The sequence below is a fragment of the Capricornis sumatraensis genome, chromosome 2, assembly GCF_032405125.1.
Source record: "Capricornis sumatraensis isolate serow.1 chromosome 2, serow.2, whole genome shotgun sequence".
Classification (NCBI taxonomy): domain Eukaryota; kingdom Metazoa; phylum Chordata; class Mammalia; order Artiodactyla; family Bovidae; genus Capricornis; species Capricornis sumatraensis.
In genome coordinates, this window is record NC_091070.1 from 110,278,585 (window position 1) to 110,301,298 (window position 22,714).

At 41.5% G+C, this 22,714-nt stretch overlaps 1 protein-coding gene across 1 annotated transcript in view; it reads right to left on the bottom strand.

Annotated features, from left to right (window-relative positions):
* Window positions 1-22,068, bottom strand: part of LY9 (lymphocyte antigen 9) — a 37,070-nt gene extending 15,002 nt beyond the window's left edge. The window contains 2 exon segments of the mRNA XM_068966140.1: window positions 3,096-3,419; window positions 21,945-22,068. Of these exon segments, the coding sequence (XP_068822241.1) occupies window positions 3,096-3,419; window positions 21,945-22,068 (448 nt within the window).
* Window positions 22,069-22,714: the final 646 nt, after the last annotated feature.

Consider the following 22,714-nt stretch of genomic DNA (forward strand, 5'->3'; position numbering starts at 1 on the left):
CCTAGCCACCCAATACACTTTTGCACCAGACGTGGGGTGCTACTGTGACAAATTCTCAAAAACGTTGAAGTGACTTTGGAACTGGTTAATGGATAGAAGCTGGAAGAGTTTTAAAATGCATATGAGAAAAAGCCTAGATTGTCTTCAAGAGACTGTTCATAAAAATAGGGATGTTAAAGGTGATTCTGGTAAGAGCTTAAAAGGGAAGAAGACAGCTGTAGAACACCGAGGAAACCAGAATTGAAAGAGACACACGTACCCCAATGTTCATTGCAGCACTGTTTATAATAGCCAGGACATGGAAACAACCTAGATGTCCATCAGCAGATGAATGGATAAGAAAGCTGTGGTACATATACACAATGGAGTATTACTCAGCCGTTAAAAAGAATTCATCTGAATCTGTTCTGATGAGATGGATGAAACTGGAGCCGATTATACAGAGTGAAGTAAGCCAGAAAGAAAAACACCAATACAGTATACTAACACATATATATGGAATTTAGAAAGATGGCAATGACGACCCTGTATGCAAGACAGGAAAAAAGACACAGCTGTGTATAACGGACTTTGGACTCAGAGGGAGAGGGAGAGGGTGGGATGATTTTGGAGAATGGCATTCTATCATGTATACTATCATGTAAGAATTGAATCGCCAGTCTATGTCTGACGCAGGATACAGCATGCTTGGGGTTGGTGCATGGGGATGACCCACTGAGATGTTATGGGGAGGGAGGTGGGAGGGGGGGTTCATGTTTGGGAACACATGTAAGAATTCAAGATTTTAAAATTAAAAAAAAAAAAAAGAAGACAGCTGTAGAGAAAGCCTCTATTATCTCAGAGATAGACATATTATCAGCAACATAACATTGGTAGAAATATAAACATTAACGGTGTTCCTGGTAAGGTGTTAGTTGAAAATGAAGAACCAAACTTAGACAAATTGTGTTCTACTTTTGAACATTTAAGTGATGAACTTATGTTCAGTTAAGGAGATCTCCAAGCAAAGTGGTGACGGCAATACTTGTTTTCTCTTTTTGTGCTGTACTTAGTGGCTCAGTTGAGCCTGATTCTTTGCGACCCCATGGACCATAGGCTTCCAGGCTCCTCTGTTTGTGGAATTCTTCAGGCAAGAACACTGGAGTGGGTTGCCATGCCCTCCTCCAGGGGATGTTCCCAACCCAGGGATTGAACCCAGGTCTCCTGCATTGCAGGTGGATTCTTTACCAACTGAACTACCCCGGAACCCTGTTTTCTCCTTTTGCTAGTAGTAAAATGTCAGAAAGTAAAGATAAATTGAGGAAGGAATTGTTAAGCAAGAAGAAACCCGAATTTGAAGATTTGGAAAAGTCTCAGTCTATCTATATTGCAAAAAAATGAGAATTTGTGTCTGGAGAAAACACTGAGAGTATGGATAGATAATGGTGTGATTCATGGATCCAATCAACTATCTAAGTAGAAATTCTGCCAGCTTGGACTAAACAGACACAGATGGCACTAAATGAAGGAAGGCTATCAGATTTGGGAGATTTTCAAGAATGAGCCAGTAGAGATATCCAGCTGAGATCATCCCTTATCCTTCAGGAAAAGGGAAGAATGACCCCATGGGAAGTTCAGAGGTTAATGGGTCTGCCACTGGCATCATGGGCCTAAAGGATGTAGGCCCAGAGCGTGTTGGTGGGGGTGGTTCTTGAACCTTAAAAAGATGTAGTACTCAGTGATAAAAAAAAGAAAGAAAGAATTCCGTTTATAGCAACATGAATGGGCCTAGAGATTGTCGAACTGAGTGAAGTAAGTCAAACAGAGAAAGACATCATATGATATTGCTTATACATGGAATCTTAAAAATAAACGTATCTGTAAAATAGAAATAGAATTACAGATGTAAAAAATAAACTGGTTACCAGAGAAGGAGAAGGAGAAATTAGGAGATTGGTATTGACATATACACAGTACTACATATAAAACAGATTAAGTAATAGGGACCTACTGTATAGCACAGGGAACTACTGTATATTCCCTGCGCATAGCACAGGGACTCTACTCAATATTCTGTAATGGCCTATATGGGAAAAGAATCTAAGAAAGAGTGGATATACATACATGTGTAACAGATTTACTATGCGGTACATCTGAAACTAACACTACATTGTCAATCAACTATACCCCAATAAAAATTTTTTAAAAACCTAATGGAATTTGCCTTAATAGGGTTAGACTTCCTTGGGACCTGTGACCCCTTTCTTCTTTCCAATTTCTCCCTTTTGGAATGTAAATGTCTATCGTGTCCCTGTGCCAACATGAAAGCATGTAACTTGTCTGGTTTCACAGGTCCATAACTGGAGGGGAATTTTGCCTCACATCTCACGTACATATGATTTAGATGATACCTAGATAAGATTTTGAATTTGATGATGGAATGAGTTAAGACTTTGGGGGCTGTTGATATGAGGTGAATGTATTTTGTGACAAAGACAAGGGTTTTGGGGGATCAGAGACCACAGTGCTATCTTTATTTTTATTCAGTGGGCTGAATAAAAATTCCTATGTTGAAGTCATAATCCCTAGTGCCTCAGAATGTGGCTGTATTTGGAGACAGAGCCTTTAAAGAGATAATTAAGTTAAAGTGGGGTTGTAATGTGGGCCTTAATCCAGTATGACTGGTGTCCTTGTAAAGAGAGGAGACTAAGACAGTGCAGACAGAGGGACCATCATGTGAGGACACGCTGAAGTGCTGGCCATCTGCAGGCCAAGCAGTGCGGCTCAGAAGAAATCAAGCTTGCCGACACCTTGATCTCGGGCTTCAACCCTCCAGAACTGTGAGAAAATGAATTCCAGTTGTTTAAGTGATCCAGTATGTGATATTTTGTTATGGAAACTCTAACAAGATGGATAAAGTATATTAACAGAGAGAGACTCTAAATGGCTTTTAACAATATTTTGGTTGTTTTTCACTCTTGACATCTGTATTTATGGAACTGGGTGAAAACGGCCAATATCATTGCTCTCTTCATCTTAGATAAATTCCTGGTGAGGAAAAAAGACTGCTTTTAAAAATAAAAGGTCAAAGCTCACACATGCTCTTTAGAACTCACCATAGATATATAAGATGAATTTCTCATCGATGTCTTTAGATCCCTTTTGGTTTATCCGGGCTTTGTATGAACCAGCATCTTTCAGAGTCAGATTGTTAATAGACAAATAGTTGCTTTCTGGGATGTTTATTCGCCCTTGGTAGCTTTTGTCTAACCAAAAAATCTTTCCACTTGGGAGTGCTAAAGCAAAAGCTTCTTTGGGACCACTCCAGGTGATGTGCTCAATTTCTGCATCCACTGAAATGTTCAGGGAGAGAATCACTGAACCCCCTACAATGCCTTTCACCACTGTTGAGGCTGAGTCCTTTTCAGAGGCTCCTTTCCCTGCAGAGACAAAAGAGGGACTTGGAGAAGCAGCTGGGATCCTCTAGCCAGCATTCATTCATTTGTTTGTCTATTCATGCATTCAGTCATTCATTCATTGTAAAAACACATGTTGATAATAAATGCTAGATGTTGAGAAATGAGATGATATTTTGGCCATCCTCCCTCTAGGTCCATTGCTTAGCAAAGTTATTCATTCACTCACCTGACATTTTCTCTCATGAATCTACCTACAATAATCAGTACAAAAGACTTTATAGTCTTCCATTCCACAAGGAAATGAGAATAGTGACTTTGGATGAATTTCTGAATTTCCCTGAGAATGAGTTTACTCATCTATAAGCTAGAAATGTCCCACCTGTACCATCTTCTTCCAGAAATGTGTTAGAGATGAAATAAAACCAGGTTGCTGTAAATCATAAAGGATTAATGAAGTAAAAAAGCAGCACCTTTAAAAAAACAAGATGTATTGATGGATGACTAAACCAGTGAATAGATGAATAGGTGTGTGATATAGCAAGAAAAGTAAAACCCCAATGGGAGAACTCAGATGGGAGGTATCTGAGTGTTCACTGCAAAATTATTTCCAGTTTTCTATATGTTTGAGAGTTTTCATAATAAAATATTGGGAACAAAAAAAATCTTTTCACCTTTCACCTTACCTTTTCCTCAATGTCCAGGGAATCTCTACTTAACTTTGGCAAGGCCAGGAAAATCTGGTCTATCCTTAGGAAAAAGACTTGGGGTTGGGAATAGTAGGTAGCATTGATTAAGCACCTGATTTCCTCTTCTCAGGAAAGACTCAGGTCATGGATAACCATTGTTTCCAAGGCTTCCAGAGCCCTGATGTTTGGCTACAGCAGCTTATTTCCTTGGAGAGGCCTTGTGCATTCTGCTGGATGACTCCAGCTTGATTCTCAGATTCCAGGCTTCTACGGCTCTCAAGAGTGCTCTGCAAACCCTAGACTAAACCAGATGGGTTCAGGGCTCAGGCTGTTCCCACCAGGAATTTTGCATAGAAAAATATGTAGAGAGGAGGCAGTCCTTAGATGGCGGAGGAATAGGACGGGGAGACCACTTTCTCCCCCACAAATTCACCAAAAGAACATTTGAACGCTGAGTAAATTCCACAAAACAACTTCTGAATGCCGGAAGAAGACATCAGGGACCCAGAAAAGAAGCCCGTTGTCTTTGTAAGGATGCAGGAAAAAATATAAAAGATAAAAAGAGAAACAAAAGAGGTAGGGATGGAGCTCCATCCTGGGAAGGGAGTCTTAAAAAAGAGAGACGTTTCCAAACACCAGGAAACACTCTCACTGCCAAGCCTGTGACGAGCCTTGGAACCACAGAGGGCAACATAACCGGGAGGAAAAATAAATAAAAAATTAAAACCCACAGATTACATGCCCAGCTGTAACTCCCCCAGCAGAGAAGCAGCGCAGACTCCTGCACCCGCCATTAGCAAGCGGGGGCTGGGCAGGGAGGCGCGGGCTGCATTGCTTAGAGTAAGGATCGAGCCTGAATGCCCTGAGGGTAATCAGAGCGAACTAACTTGGGCTAGCAAACCAGACTGTGGGATAGCTACCACGGGAAAAGCCCTAACCTAAGACACCGCCAGGCCCACTCACAGAACAAACGACTGAACAGAGCTAGCCGGCTGCAGACCATCCCCATCCGGTGACAGGCAGCCAGAGCCAGAAGGGGGCAATCGCGGCCCCAGAGAGGCATTATCTACCAAACTGCAAGCAGGCTTCGTTGCTAACCAAGACTTCTTGGGATTTTGGGTGGTCAACATCCTCCTGAGAAGGTGCGCCAGATGTACACCCAGAAAACCAAGTGGCAGGGACGGAGGAGGTGATAAGTTGCAACAACCGCGCTCGCCAAACACCTGGTCACCTGAGCTGCTTCGACTTGGAAAGGGCACAAAATGCAGGCCCAACTGAGTCTGCGCCTCTGAGGAGTACCCCAGTACCTGAAACTGAGCAGCTTAGACCTGGGAGGTGCATGCAGCCCAGGGCTGGCCTTAGACAGTTCCCGGCAGAGCAACCTAGAGCCTAAGCCTAAGCCGTGAGCAGGGGCAAACCCAGTGTGGCTGAGACACTGCAAGCACATGCCAGTGTTATTTGTTTGAAGTGTCCCTCCCTCCCAACAGCAAGACTGAACAAGTGAGCCTAAAAAAAGTGTCCACCACCGCCCTCTTGTGTCAGGGTGGAAATTAGACACTGAAGAGACCAGCAAACAGAAGAAGCTAAAACAGAGGGAACCACCTTGGAAGTGACAGATGCAATAGATTAAAACTCTGTAGTTAAAACAAACAAGCAAACAAAAAAACACACCCTGTAGTTAGTACCAACTACATAGGAAGGGCCCTATAGATCTTGAGAAATATAAGCCGGTTCAAGGAACTATCCAAAAATAAACTGACCCCACACTGCCCACAACACCAGACAAAGTCCTAGATATATTTTTACTATCATTCTTTAATTTTTTTATTTTTAAATTTTAAGTCCTCTATAATGGCAACCCACTCCAATACTCTTGCCTGGAGAATCCCATGGAGGGAGGAACCTGCTGGCTGCAGTCCATGGGGTTGCAAAGAGTCAGACACAACCGAGCGACTTCACTTTCTTTCACTTTATTATTGCTTTAATTTTCATTTTTATAACCTACTATTACTTTGCAAAAAAAAGAGAGAGAGACCCTATTTTTAAAAGTAAACTTCATATATATATATTTTATAATTTTTGTGACTTTTTTTTCCTCTAATATTGTATTTGAAAATCCAACCTCTTCTCTAGATTTTTAATCTTTGCTTTTTGGTATTTGTTATCAATTTTGTACCTTTAAGAACCCAATCTTCAGTACCCGTTTTTACTTGGGAGCGAGATTACTGGCTTGACTGCTCTCTCCTCCTTTGGACTCTCCTTTTTCTCCACCAGGTCGCCTCTATCTCCTCCCTCCCCCTTCTCTTCTCTACCCAAATCTGTGAAATCTCTTTGTGTGTTCTGGGGTGTGGAGAACACTTAGGGAACTGGTTACTAGCTGGATCTGTCTCTCTCCTTTTGATTCCCCTCTTTATCCTCCTGGCCACCTCTGTCTCCTTCCTCCCTCTTCTCTTCTCTATGTAACTCCGTGAACATCTCTGAGCAGTCCAGACTGTGGAGTGCACATAAGGAAGTGATTACTGGCTAGCTTGCTCTCTCCTCTTTTGATTCCACCTCATCTCATCCTGGTCACCTCTATCTCCCTCCTCCCTCTTCTCTTCTCCACGTAACTCTGTGAACCTCTCTGAATGTCCCTCACTGTGGAGAAACTTTTCATGTTCAACCTAGATGTTTTATCAGCAGTGCTGTATAGATGGAGCAGTCTTGAGGCTATAGTAAAAATAAGACTGAAAACCAGAAGCAGGAGGCTTAAGTCCAAATCCTGAGAACACCAGAGAACTCCTGACTCCAGGGAACACTAATCAACAGGAGCTCATCAAACGCCTCCATACCTACACTGAAACCAAGTACCACCCAAGGGCCAACAAGTTCCAGAGCAAGACATACCATGCAATTTCTCCAGCAACTCAGGAACATAGACCTGAGCTTCAATATAAACGTGGTCCAAAGTCACTCTAAACCCACTGACATCTCATAACTCATTACTTCATTGCACTCCAGAGAGAAGAAATCCAGCTCCACCCACCAGAACACCAACACAAGCTTCCCTAACCAGGAAACCTTCACAAGCCACCCGTACAACCCCACCCACAGCGAGGAAACTCCACAATAAAGAGAACTCCACAAACTGCCAGAATACAGAAAGGAAACCCCAAACACAGCAATATAAACAAGATGAAGAGACAGAGGAATACCCAGCAGGTAAAAGAACAGGAGAAATGCCCACCAAACCAAACAAAAGAGGAAGAGATAGGGAGTCTACCTGATAAAGAATTCCAAATAATGATAGTGAAAACGATTCAAAATATTGAACACAAGACGGAATCACAGATAAATAGCCCAGAGACAAGGATTGAGAAGATGCAAGAAAGGTTTAACAAGGACCTAGAAGAAATAAAAAAGAGTCAATATATAATGAATAATGCAATAAATGAGATCAAAAACACTATGGAGGGAACAAATAGTAGAATAATGGAGGCAGAAGATAGGATTAGTGAAATAGAAGATAGAATGGTAGAAATAAATGAAGCAGACAGGAAAAGAGAAAAACGAATTTATGTCCGATGCAGGATACAGCATGCTTGGGGCTGGTGCATGGGGATGACCCAGAGAGATGTTATGGGGAGGGAGGTGGGAGGGGGGTTCATGTTTGGGAATGCATGTACACCCATGGTGGATTCATGTCAATGTATGGCAAAACCAATACAGTATTGTAAAGTAAAATAAAGTAAAAATAAAAATTTTTTTAAAAATAAAAAGAATAAAAAAATAAAAACATAAACAACAACAAAAAAGAAATGAGGACAATCTCAGAGACCTCTGGGACAATATTAAACACCCCAACATTTGAATCATAGGAGTCCCAGAAGAAGACAAAAAGAAAGACCATGAGAAAATCCTTGAGGAGATAATAGTTGAAAACTTCCCTAAAATGGGGAAGGAAATAATCACCCAAGTCCAAGAAACCCAGAGAGTCCCAAACAGGATTTACCCAAGGCGAAACACCTCAAGACACAAATTAATCAAATTAACAAAGATCAAACACAAAGAACAAATGTTAAAAGCAGCAAGGGAAACACAACAAATAACACACAAGGGGATTCCCATAAGGATAACAACTGATCTTTCAATAGAAACTCTTCAGGCCAGAGGGAATGGCAAGACATACTTAGAGTAATGAAAGAAAATAGCCTACAGCCCAGATTACTGTACCCAGCAAGGATCTCATTCAAATATGAAGGAGAAATAAAAAGCTTTACAAACAAGCAAAAGCTGAGAGAATTCAACACCACGAAACCAGCTCTCCAACAAATGCTAAAGGATCTTCTCTAGACAGGAAACACAGAAAGGATGTATAAACTTGAATAAACTACAAAACAATAAAGTAAATGGCAACAGGATCATACTTATCAATAATCACCATAAACGTAAATGGGTTGAACGCCCCAACCAAAAGACAAAGACTGGCTGAATGGATACAAAAACAAGACCCCTATATATGTTGTCTACAAGAGAACCACCTCAAAACAAGGGACACATACAGACTGAAAGTGAAAGGCTGGAAAAAGGTATTCCATGCAAACAGAGACCAAAAGAAAGCAGCAGTAGCAATACTCATATCAGATAAAATAGACTTTAAAACAAAGGCTGTGAAAAGAGACAAAGTAGGACACTACATAATGATCAAAGGATCAATCCAAGAAGATATAACAATTATAAATATATATGCACCCAACATAGGAGCACCACAATATGTAAGACAAAGGCTAACAAGTATGAAAGTGGAAATTAACAACAACACAATAATAGTGGGAGACTTTAATACCCCACTCACACCTATGAATAGATCAACTAAACAGAAAATTAACAAGGAAACACAAACTTTAAACGATACAATAGACCAGTTAGACCTAATTGATATCTATAGGACATTTCACCCCAAAACAATGAATTTCACCTTTTTCTCAAGCGCACACGGAACCTTCTCCAGGATAGATCACATCCTGGGCCATAAATCAAGCCTTGGTAAACTTTAAAAAATGGAAATCATTCCAAGCATCTTTTCTGACCACAATGCAGTAAGATTAGATGTCAGTTACAGGAGAAAAACTATTAAAAATTCCAACATATGGAGGATGAAATGACCAACAAATCACAAAAGAAATAAAAAAAGAAGTCAAAATATGCATAGAAATGAATGAAAATGAAAGCAAAAGGACCCAAAACCTGTGGGACACTGTAAAAGCAGTGCTAAGGGGAAGGTTCATAGCAATACAGGCATACCTCAAGAAACAAGAAAAAAGTCAAATAAATAACCTAACTCTACATCTAAAGCAACTAGAAAAGGAAGAAATAAAAAATCCCAGGGTTAGTAGGAGGAAAGAAATCTTTCAAATTAGGGCAGAAATAAATGTGAAAGAAACAAAACAGACTATAACAAAAATCAACAAAGCTAAAAGCTGGTTCTTTGAAAGGATAAATAAAATTGACAAACCATTAGCCAGACTCATCAAGAAACAAAGAGAGAAAAATCAAATAGGTAAAATTAGGAATGAAAATGGAGAGATCACAACAGACAACACAGAAATACAAAGGATCATAAGAGACTACAATCAGCAATTATATGCCAATAAAATGGACGACATGGAGAAATGGACAAATTCTTAGAAAAGTACAATCTTCCAAAACTGAACCAGGAAGAAATAGAAAATCTTAAGAGACCAATCACAAGCACGGAAATCAAAACTGTAATCAGAAATCTTCCAGCAAACAAAAGCCCAGGTCCAGATGGCATCACAGCTGAATTCTACCAAAAATTTCAAGAAGAGCTAACACCTATCCTACTCAAACTCTTCCAGAAAATTGCAGAGGAAGGTCAACTTCCAAACTCATTCTATGAGGCCACCATCACCCTAATACCAAAACCTGACAAAGACGCCACAAAAAAAGAAAACTACAAGCCAATATCACTGATGAACATAGATGCAAAAATCCTCAACAAAATTCTAGCAATCAGAATCCAACAACACATTAAAAAGGTCATACACCATGACCAAGTGGGCTTTATCCCAGGGATGCAAGGATTCTTCAATATCCACAAATCAATCAATGTAATACACCACATTAACAAATTGAAAAACAAAATCCATATGGTTATCTCAATAGATGCACAGAAAGCTTTTGACAAAATTCAACATCCATTTATGATAAAAACTCTCCAGAAAGCAGAAATAGAAGGAACATAACTCAACATCAGTTCAGTTCAGTCACTCAGTCGTGTCCGACTCTTTGCGACCCCATGAATCACAGCACGCCAGGCCTCCCTGTTCATCACCATCTCCCAGAGTTCACTCAGACTCACGTCCATCGAGTCCGTGATGCCATCCAGCCATCTCATCCTCGGTCGTCCCCTTCTCCTCCTGCCCCTGATCCCTCCCAGCATCAGAGTCTTTTCCAATGAGTCAACTATTCTCATGAGGTAGCCAAAGTACTGGAGTTTCAGCTTTAGCATCATTCCTTCCAAAGAAATCCCAGGGCTGATCTCCTTCAGAAAGGACTGGTTGGATCTCCTTGCAGTCCAAGGGACTCTCAAGAGTCTTCTCCAACACCACAGTTCAAAAGCATCAATTCTTCGGTGCTCTGCTTTCTTTACAGTCCAACTCTCACATCCATACATGACCACAGGAAAAACCATAGCCTTGACTAGACGGACCTTTGTTGGCAAAGTAATGTCTCTGCTTTTGAATATACTATCTAGGTTGGTCATAACTTTTCTTCCAAGGAGTAAGTGTCTTTTAATTTCATGGCTGCAGTCACCATCTGCAGTGATTTTGGAGCCCAAAAAAATAAAGTCTGACACTGTTTCCACTGTTTCCCCATCTATTTCCCATGAAGTGATGGGACCAGATACCATGATCTTCGTTTTCTGAATGTTGAACTTTAAGCCAACTTTTTCGCTCTCCTCTTTCACTTTCATCAAGAGGCTTTTTAGTTCCTCTTCACTTTCTGCCATAAGGGTGGTGTCATCTGCATATCTGAGTTTATTGATATTTCTCCTGGCAATCTTGATTCCAGCTTGTGTTTCTTCCAGTCCAGTGTTTCTCATGATGTACTTTCCACAGAAGTTAAATAAGCACGGTGACAATATACAGCCTTGACGTACTCCTTTTCCTATTTGGAACCAGTCTGTTGTTCCATGTCCAGTTCTAACTGCTGCTTCCTGACCTGCATACAGATTTCTCAAGAGGCAGGTCTGGTGGTCTGGTATTCCCATCTCTTTCAGAATTTTCCACAGTTTATTTTGATCCACACAGTCAAAGACTTTAGCATAGTCAAGAATGCAGAAATAGATGTTTTTCTGGAACGCTCTTGCTTTTTCCATGATCCAGCAGATGTTGACAATTTGATCTCTTGTTCCTCTGCTTTTTCTAAAACCAGCTTGAACATCAGGGAGTTCATAGTTCATGTACTGCTGAAGCCTGGCTTGGAGAATTTTGAGCATTACTTTACTAGCATGTGAGATGAGTGGAATTGTGCAGTAGTTTGAGCATTCTTTTGCATTTCCTTTCTTTGGAATTGGAATGAAAACTGACCTTTTCCAGTCCTGTGGCCACTGCTGAGTTTTCCAAAGTTGCTGGCATATTGAGTGCAGCACTTTCACAGCATCATCTTTCAGGATTTGAAACAGCTCAACTGGAATTCCATCACCTCCACTAGCTTTGTTCGTAGTGATGCTTTCTAAGGCCCACTTGACTTCATTTTCCAAGATGTCTGGCTCTTGATTAGTGATCACATCATCATGATTATCTGGGTCGTGAAGATCTTTTTTGTACAGTTCTTCCATGTATGCTCGCCACCTCTTCTTAATATCTTCTGCTTCTGTTAGGTCCATACCATTTCTGTCCTTTATCGAGCCCATCTTTGCATGAAATGTTCCCTTGGTAGCTATAATTTTCTTGAAGAGATCTCTAGTCTTTCCCATTCTGTTCTTTCCCACTGTTTCTTTGCATTGATCACTGAAGAAGGCTTTCTTATCTCTTCTTGCTCTTCTTTGGAACTCTGCATTCAGATGCTTCTATCTTTCCTTTTCTCCTTTGCTTTTCACTTCTCTTCTTTTCACAGCTGTTTGTAAGGCCTCCTCAGACAGCCATTTTGCTTTTTTGCATTTCTTTTCCATGGGGATGGTCTTGATCCCTGTCTCCTGTACAATGTCACGAACTTCATTCCATAGTTCATCAGGTACTCTATCTATCAGATCTAGGCCCTTAAATCTATTTCTCACTTCCACTGTATAATCATAAGGGATTTGATTTAGGTCATACCTGAATGGTCTAGCGGTTTTCCCTACTTTCTTCAATTTAAGTCTGAATTTGGTAATAAGGAGTTCATGATCTGAGCCACAGTCAGCTCCTGGTTTTGTTTATGTTGACTGTATAGAGCTTCTCCATCTTTGGCTGCATAGAATATAATCAATCTGATTTTGGTGTTGACCATCTGGTGATGTCCATGTGTAGAGTCTTCTCTTGTGTTGTTGGAAGAGGGTGTTTGCTATGACCAGTGCATTTTCTTGGCAAATCTCTACTAGTCTTTGCCCTGCTTCATTCCACATTCCAAGGCCAAATTTACCTGTTACTCCAGGTGTTTCTTGACTTCCTACTTTTGCATTCCAGTCTCCTATAATGAAAGGGACATCTTTTTTTTTGGGTGTTAGTTCTAAAAGGTCTTGTAGGTCTTCTTAAAGCTGTTCAACTTCAGTTTCTTCAGCATTACTGGTTGGGGCATAGACTTGGATAACTGTGATACTGAGTGGTTTGCCTTGGAGACGAACAGAGATCATTTTGTCGTTTTTGAGATTGCATCCAAGTACTGCATTTCGGACTCTTTTGTTGACTATGATGGCTACTCCATTCCTTCTGAGGGATTCCTGCCCACAGTAGATACAGTGGACATCTGTGGTAAATTCACCCATTCCAGTCCATTTTAGTTTGCTGATTCCTAGAATGTCGACGTTCACCCTTGCCATCTCTTGTTTGACCCTTCCAATTTGCCTTGATTCATGGACCTGACATTCCAGGTTCCCATGCAATATTGCTCTTTACAGCATCGGATCTTGCTTCTATTGCCAATCACATCCACAACTGGGTATTGTTTTTGCTTGGCTCCATCCCTTCATTCTTTCCGGAATTATTTCTCCACTGATCTCCAGTAGCATATTGGGCACCTAATGACCTGGGGAGTTCCTCTTTTGGTATCCTATCATTTTGCCTTTTCATGCTGTTCATGGGGTTCTCAAGGCAAGAATGCTGATGTGGCTTGCCATTCCCTTCTCCAAGCTATATATGACAAACCCACAGTAAACATTATCCTCAACGGTGAAAAATTGAAAGCATTTCCCCTAAAGTCAGGAACAAGACAAGGGTGCCCATTTTCACCACTACTATTCAACATAGTTTTGGAAGTTTGGCCCCCATCAATCAGAGCAGAAAAAGAAATAAAAGGAATCCAAATTGGAAAAGAAGAAGTTAATTTCTCACTGTTTGCAGATGACATGATCCTCTACATAGAAAACCCTAAAGACTCCACCAGAAAATTACTAGAGCTAATCAATGAATATAGTAAAGTTGCAGAATATAAAATCAACACACAGAAATCTCTTGCATTCCTATACACTAATAATGAAAAATAGAAAGAGAAATTAAGGAAACAGTTCTATTCACCATTGCAAAGAAAAGAATAAAATACTTAGAAATATATCTACCTAAAGAAACAAAAGACCTATATATAGAAAAAAATCAAAGAGGACACTAATAGATGGAGAAATATACCTCGTTCATGGATTGGAAGAATCAATATAGTGAAACTGTGTATGCTACCCAAAGCAATCTATAGATTTAATGCATTCCGTATCAAGCTACCAACTGTATTTTTCACAGAGGTAGAACAAGTAATTTCACAATTTGTATGGAAATGCAAAAAACCTTGAATAGCCAAAGCTATCTTGAGAAAGAAGAATGGAACTGGAGGAATCAACCTGCCTGACTTCAGGCTCCACTACATAGCCACAGTCATCAAGACAGTATGGTATCGGCACAAAGATAGAAATATAGATCAATGGAACCAAACAGAAAGCCCAGAGATAAATCCACGTGCCGGGAGCCAGCGTGAGGAACTCCGCCCATGGCAAAGGTCATGAGGAAGGAGGCTTACGCAAAGGCATGATCAAGCCTCAGGAAACCCCCTGTTCCTGAGCATCTAACCCTAAACCAGAATCTACCTATTTTACTGTTTGATGCTCTCATCTACACCGCTGACTTTATGGGGGCTGACTCCCATTACCTCTCTCGGAGAAGGAGTTAGCTTACAGCTCTAAGTAAATAAAAATTCAGTGACAAGAGTGTTTCAACTTACAAACTCCTCTGAAGGTTATCTAGCCTGCCTGTACAGGTTCGTCCGGCCACATGTGATTGTTTAAAGCCTCCCAACCATGAGAGGCATGAGATGTTTTAGACTTACTAAAGGCAGATTCTTTTGGGAAGTTAGAAATTATTAGTATAGTGGGTTGGATAGGAATTATATTGGTAAAGGGTTTTTCATTTGTGGTGCCAATAATTGCTGCTAATTCCCTGCCCTGGGTGTGACAAGGGTGTCTCAGGTCAAACCTCTCTGCTGGCAGACTAGTTTGTGTGACAAGATTATCCATACTCCTGCCAAGCACATGATTGTTTATTACCTCTCAACCATAAACAGCACAGAGAGTTTGGAGTATTTTGAAAGTCTTAATTAGCATAGGGCTTTTCTCATTGTTGAGTCAATGATTGCCACCAGGCCTCCATATCCTTAGGCACCTGGGAATATATTAATCAATGTATTTGGAATACAGAAAAGGAAATATAGTAGTTTTTAAGGTTAGCAATACTAGACTTTTTGAGTTAATGAATTTTCTCTTTTGTAATAGATCATTGTACTTTGTTATAAATCACTGTGTCCTTGCTATGCAAAAATCTAACTTTATCACTATCTTAAGACTAAATAGATCTTAAGGGGAACATTGGTGAAGGGTTTTCATTTGTTGGGCTGATGTTTGCTGCTAAATCTCCATATTCCCTGCCCTTATAATGAATATAACTAGCATATAGGAGAAATAAGTATTAACCTTTAAGCATATAGGAGAAATAAGTATTAACCTTTAAGATTAATCATGTTTACCTTGGGTTAAATAAATTCCTTTCTTGATTGTAACTCACTATAGCCTCACCCTATAGGAATGCAACTTTATTTGGAGGGTGGTGCCTGGTTTAAGAAAAAACACCCTTGGAAAAAATAAGTTTTTTTGTTATCAGAAAGAAAGGATCATAAAATGTCAGCAGGCCTCATGGCTAGAAGATGATGTAAAACCCCTAAGACCTTTTTTTTTTATATATACATTTATGTGAAGCACCTGATTTTAATAAAGGTCAGGACTGCTGACCCCCGCATGACTCTGTATTCATACCTATGTGTAACAAAAGGTATATAAGCAAACCTAAAAAATAAAGAAATGGGATCAGTTTCTGGAAAGACTGATTCCCCCATGTCGCTTCTTTCTTTTTCTGACTGAATTCCCATCTGGAGCGTGGGTGCCCACCACGTCTACTTACTTACCCTGGATTTTAAGTTCCATATGAGAAGGAGCCCAAGGAGGGGTACCTTCTGGTATTCAAGTGGCACTGGTGGCCCAACGTAGATGGTGCAAATTCCTTGTCTTGGAATTTTATTGGTATCCCACATAAACCAAGTTATTCAGCCTCTTTTTCTCTCCTACTATTTTCTGGCCAATTTCCCATCTGGTACATGGGTACTCACCAAGCCTACTAATTTTGCCTGGGCTTCTAAGATTGGACCGGGGAGGCCTCAGTGCCTCCTCTCCTTTGGGAGAACAGAAAGATGCCTGTGGCGTATGTAGGTGGTGATTGGTATTCCATGTAAACCAAGTTATTCAGCCTCTTTTTCTCCGCTAATTTTCTAATCTTTCTCTATCTGTAATTAAATAAGTTTTTTCCTAGGACGCCGATTCCGTCCCCACCTTCGAATTACCCTGAATCCACTGGGGAAGGACTCTGGCATCCATGCATCTATGGACACCTTATCTTGAACAAAGGAGGCAAGAATATACAATGGAGAAAAGACAATCTCTTTAACAAGTGGTGCTGGAAAAACAGGTCAACCACTTGTAAAAGAATGACACTAGAACACTTTCTAACACCATACACAAAAATAAACTCAAAATGGATTAAGAATCTGACAAAAACCATAAAACTCTTAGAGGAGAACATAGGCAAACACTTTCTGACATAAATCACAGCAGGATCCTGTATGACCCACCTCCCAGAACATTGGAACTCAAAGCAAAAATAAACAAATGGGACCTAATTAAAATTAAAAGCTTCTGCACAACAAAGGAAACTGTAAGCAAGGTGAAAAGACAGCCTTCAGAATGGGAGAAAAAAATAGCAAATGAAGCAACTGACAAAGAATTAATCTCAAAAATATACAAACAACTCCTGCAGCTCAACTCCAGAAAAATAAATGACCCAATCAAAAAATGGGCCAAAGACTTAAACAGACATTTCTCCAAAGAAGACATACAGATGGCTAATAAACACATGAAAAGATGCTCAACATCACTCGTTATCAGAGAAATGCAAATCAAAACCACAATGAGGTACCATTTCACACCAGTCAGAATGGCTGCGATCCAAAAGTCTACAAGCAATAAATGCTGGAGAGGGTGGGAGAAAAGAGAACCCTCTTACACTGTTGGTGGGAAGGCAAACTAGTACAACCACTATGGAGAACAGTGTGGAGATTCTTTAGAAAACTGGAAATATAACTGCCATATGACCCAGCAATCCCACTGCTGGGCATACACACTGAGGAAACCAGAATTGAAAGAGACTCGTAAACCCCAGTGTTCATTGCAGCACGTTTATAATAGCCAAGACATGGAAGCAGCCTAGATGTCCATCAGCAGACGAATGGATAAGAAAGCTGTGGTATATATACATAATGGAATATTACTCAGCCATTAAAAAGAATGCATTTGAATCAGTTCTAATGAGGTGGATGAAACTGGAGGCTATTATAAGGAGTGAAGTAAGCCAGAAAGAAAAACACCAATACAGTATACTAATGCATATATATGAAATTTTGAAAGATGGTAACAATAACCCTGTGTGAGAGATGGCAAAAAAGACTCAGATGTATAGAACAGTCTTTTGAACTCTGTGGGAGAGGGCAAGGGTGGGATGATTTGGGAGACTGGCATTGAAAAATGTATATCATATGTGAAACACATCGCCAGTCCAGATTTGATGCATGATACAGGATGCTCAGGGCTGGTGCACTGGGATGACCCTGAGGGATGGTATGGGGAGGGAGGGAGGAGGTGGGTTCAGGATGGGGAACACATGTACACCATGGCGGATTCATGCTGATGTATGGCAAACCAATACAATATTGTAAAGTAATTGGCCTCCAATTAAAATAAATAAAATTTATATTAGAAAGAAAGAAAGAAAAACATGTAGAGAATGTTGGAGAGAGTGGAGAGGCCAAAAAATAGCTGGGAAGGATGGGAAAAATTTGAAGTGTGTTCTTAAAGCCTAAAGGTCACAGAAAACACAGATGCAGAGTAGAGCCTGGTGTAGGCCAGGGGAGTGGTCTCTGCCTAGAACCCCATCAGCTGAGCACTTGGACCTTCTGGAGAGGCTGCCACGGAGGACACAGGACTAGACACCCTAGACTTGAGACGGTCTGTTCAGGTAGACTCTGGGGCAGATTCAGAAGACAGAAGCTCAGCTGATGTGATGGTGATTTGAAGTTGCCTAAAAGGGATAATCATGATGATGTGATCACTAATCTAGAGCCAGACATCTTGGAATATGAAGTCAAGTCGGTATTAGAAAGCATCACTATGAACAAAGCTAGTGGAGGTGATGGAATTCCAGTTGAGCTATTTCAAATCCTGAAAGATGATGCTGTGAAAGTGCTGCACTCAATATGCCAGCAAATTTGGAAAACTCAGAAGTGGCCACAGAACTGGAAAAGGTCAGTTTTCATTCCAATCCCAAAGAAAGGCAATGCCAAAGAATGCTCAAACTACAACACAATTGCACTCATCTCACATGCTAGTAAAGTAATGCTCAAAATTCTCCAAGCCAGACTTCAGCAATATGTAAACCATGAACTCCCTGATGTTCAAGCTGGTTTTAGAAAAGGCAGAGGAACCAGAGATCAAATTGCCAATATCCACTGGATCATGGAAAAAGCAAGAGAGTTCCAGAAAAACATCTATTTCTGCTTTCTTGACTATGTCAAAGCCTTTGACTGTGTGGATCACAATAAACTGTGGAAAATTCTGAAAGAGATGGGAATACCAGATCACATAACCTGCCTCTTGAGAAATCTGTATGCAGGTCAGGAAGCAACAGTTAGAACTGAACATGGAACAACAGACTGGTTCCAAATAGGAAAAGGAGTACGTCAAGGCTGTATATTGTCACCCTGCTTATTTAACTTATATGCAGAGTACATCATGAGAAATGCTGGACTGGAAGAAACACAAGCTGGAATCAAGATTGCTGGGAGAAATATCAGTAACCTCAGATATGCAAATGACACCATCCTTATGGCCAAAAGTGAAGAGGAACTCAAAAGCCTCTTGATAAAAGTGAAAGAGGAGAGTGAAAAAGTTGGCTTAAAGCTCAACATTCAGAAAACGAAGATCATGGCATCTGGTCCCATCACTTCATGGGAAATAGATGGGGAAACAGTGGAAACAGTGTCAGACTTTATTTTTTTGGGCTCCAAAATCACTGCAGATGGTGATTACAGCCATGAAATTAAAAGACGCTTACTCCTTGGAAGAAGAGTTATGACCAACCTAGATAGTATATTCAAAAGCAGAGACATTACTTTGCCAACTAAGGTCCGTCTAGTCAAGGCTATGGTTTTTCCTGTGGTCACATATGGATGTGAGAGTTGGACTGTGAAGAAGGCTGAGCGCCGAAGAATTGATGCGTTTGAACTGTGGTGTTGGAGAAGACTCTTGAGGGTCCCTTGAACTGCAAGGAGATCCAACCAGTCCATTCTAAAGGAGATCAACCCTGGGATTTCTTTGGAAGGAATGGTGCTGAAGGTGAAGCTCCAGTAGTTTGGCCACCTCATGCGAAGAGTTGACTCATTGGAAAAGACTCTGATGCTGGGAGGGATTGGGGGCAGGAGGAGAAGGGGATGACCAAGGATGAGATGGCTAGATGGCATCACGGACTCGATGGACGTGAGTCTGAGTGAACTCCGGGAGATGGTGATGAAAAGGGAGGCCTGGCGTGCTGTGATTCATGGGGTCGCAAAGAGTCGGACACGACTGAACGACTGAACTGAACTGAACTGAAAAGAGCTCTTGTCATCTGGAAGACCCTGCTTATGATTGCTATGTGTGTTAGGCACTTTGTAGAAATCATTCATTTGAATTCTCAAAATTAATCTCATAAGCAGCCCTTTTTTCTGACAAGGAGCTGAAATTTAGGGAGTTTAAGCCACTTGCCTGAGATTACAGGGTTGATCAGTGGCAGAACCCAGATTCTGGGTAGATGATACCCTGGGGTATAGAGGCTGGGAGCACTGACACCCCATCCTGGGAGCCCAGAAGGTGGTAGGTCTTGGCTGGGAGCATATGAATGTGTCTTGACCTTGTCTCTCCTCACAACAATGGTAAAGAAAAACACACATGTCAGTGGGAGGAGCAGGATGTGGTTCCCACAGGTCAGATCCTATAGCAGCAAGCAGTGCTACATAGGTCCCATACAGGAGCTGCAGGTATCATCCATCTTATCTTAAACTACATCATTTGACAAATTATTAAAGGGAGGGTTTAAAGATTGTGATAACTGAATTTGACTTGCCCATCCTTTAATATTTTCTGAATAATGTACTTATAACAGTGATTATTATAATAACAAACATAGCTTCCACCTACTGTATGCCAAACATTTACACATACATCCTTAATCTATAAAACAGTCTTGCATAGTACATTTTATTGTTTGTATTCTACACTTAAGAAATAGAGTCTCACACACCTGATAAATGATGAAACAAGGACTTAATTTTGAATATTCCTTATATTAAAGCTGGGGGCAGGGGGTTGGACTTGTTCACCCTACTGCCGCCTAAGTTCCTGAAATCACTCCTTGGAAACACAGAAGCATCAAGAAAACTGCCTTCTAGACCAAAACAGTGAGGCTTGAGGTCACCCTAACTGGTGATGTCAGAAAGAGGGAGATGTCTCTCTGCCCCAAACTGTTTGAAATTCAGTGTGTTGACCATCTGGATGCCGTTGAATGTGGCTAATTCCAGGTTTATCCAACACAACCAGGAAGCACCCCAAGAGTTGAGTGTGAATATAAATAGCCTTGCTGCTACCTGTGTTCTTATGGTGAACAAAGATGAAATAGAAAGTGAAGAGAGGTTAGACTGAAATGCAGCCTGAGGTCTAGGGTCCCTCTACCCTATATATGCATCTGAGAGTTTTCTAGAGTCCTCCTCACTGCTCGGCCACTAACTTCATCCTTACTGCTGTCAGGTCCCTGTCCTGCATTATCCTCCCTAAATCCCTGATGAGGAAGCAGAATTCCAGAGGGACAGTAGCTGCCACTGTGTCAGTGGTTGAGACCCTTTCTAGGTACTGGGTCAGTTCTGCCCACTGGAGAGAGGTGGCTCAGGCCATGTTCCTGAGAAAAGTTCCCAGAAACTAGCAGAAATTGGGCCTTCAGGGGGAGCTAGAATGTTGGGAAGAAAGGATATTCAGATAGAAGCCAATTAGCTGAGGGCCACCAGACCATCTGCAGATCCCCAGTGAAGCCTCAAAACATGTGATAAACAAGGCAGGATATAAAAAGAAGCTCCAGCAGTCCTATCCGGAGAAGGCAATGGCACCTCACACCAGTACTCTTGCCTGGAAAATCCTATGGATGGCGGAGCCTGTAGGCTGCAGTCCATGGAGTTGCTGAGTTGGGCACGACTGAGAGACTTCACTTTCACTTTTCACTTTCATGCATTGGAGAAGGAAATGGCAACCCACTCCAGTGTTCTTGCCTGAAGAATCCCAGGGACAGAGGAGCCTAGTGGGCTGCCATCTATGGGGTCGCACAGAATTGGACATGACTGAAGTGACTTAGCAACAGCAACAGCAGCAGCAGCAGCAGCAGTCTTATCCCTCTCTTGGAAACTGGTAGGTGATTTGTTATCAGGACAACTTTCCTGTATCCCTCTGCAGGTCTTACCCACATTGCATAGGGAACAAACTCATCGTGCAGCATTTCTTATCTTGAAAATGTGAGAGCAAGAGGAATAGACTCTGAACCTGGGGTTATTTGAGTCTGGGGCTAGAAATTTACCTACTCATGGTGTGTAACTATGTATACTCACTCTCTCTCTCACACACACACACACAGAGCTCACAGTAAGGTGGAACCCACAGAAAAATTATCAAAAGAAGACAGTTTCCTGCTTTTAACAACTAGTGCTGTGTGTCATGCTCAGTTGCTCAGTCATGTCTGAATCTTTGAGACCCCAAGGACAGTAGCCCACCAGGTTCCTCTGTCCACAGAGTTTTTCAGGCAAGAATGCTGGAGTGGGATGCCATTTCCTCCTCTAGGAGCTCTTCCCAGCCCTGGGATGGAACCCGCAGCTCCTGTGGCTCCTGCATTGGCAGGCAGATTCTTTACCACTGTGCCACCTGGGAAGTCCTTAAATAACTAGAATCCCCAGCAAAAATGTGACCAGCCTCACGGGAATACCAGTGGCCCCAGTGTGGACTTACCCATGAGCAAGAAGAGGAGAGGGGTCCATAGATAGGGAGAGAATATGTGTGGTTGACTCTTCGGTGGCTTTTTGGAGAAAGGTTGCAGAGCCCAGTCATCTGTGTGTCTCCTTGGGCTCGCCATGATGATCTACTTTCAGATCATGGGCTGAAGGAAGAAGCATTTACCACAGCTTCTGCAACTGTGTGTGTGTGCGTGTCCCAGCGAGGGCTGTTTGTACCAAGCACCACAGACTCCTCCCATATGCTCAGGCTGGGGCAGAGCTCCCAAATCTATTACTAACCTTCACAGTACTTGCAAACCTATAACGGGCATAACTTGCTTCAGTCTCAGGAGGATTAGGTTCTAAACTTGGCTCTGAAGATGCCCCTTAAAAATCTCTACCTCCTGATAGAGATAGCTATACATGCCCTGGTGTAATGAACTATTCTTGAGTATGAGATGGATTTAGTGACGTGGTTCTAGTGAGTAGAATGTGTCAGAAAGGATGGGATGTGGCTTCTATTTTGGGCTGACCCTCTCTACCCTCCCTTCACACCTCCATCCTTCCCTGACCTCATGCAAGGAGATAGGTATTACGTTGTAGGGATGGCCTCCAGCCAGCAAGGAACTAATGTCAATAGTTGATGAGAACTTGAAGCCTTCCAAGAGCCATGGAGGTGAAACTGGAAGTGAATCCTCCCCTGAGAGGGCCTTGAAATGACTGTAGTCCTGGCTGACACCTTGACTGTAGCTTAGTGAGGGACTGTGAGCCAGAGGTGCCCAGCTA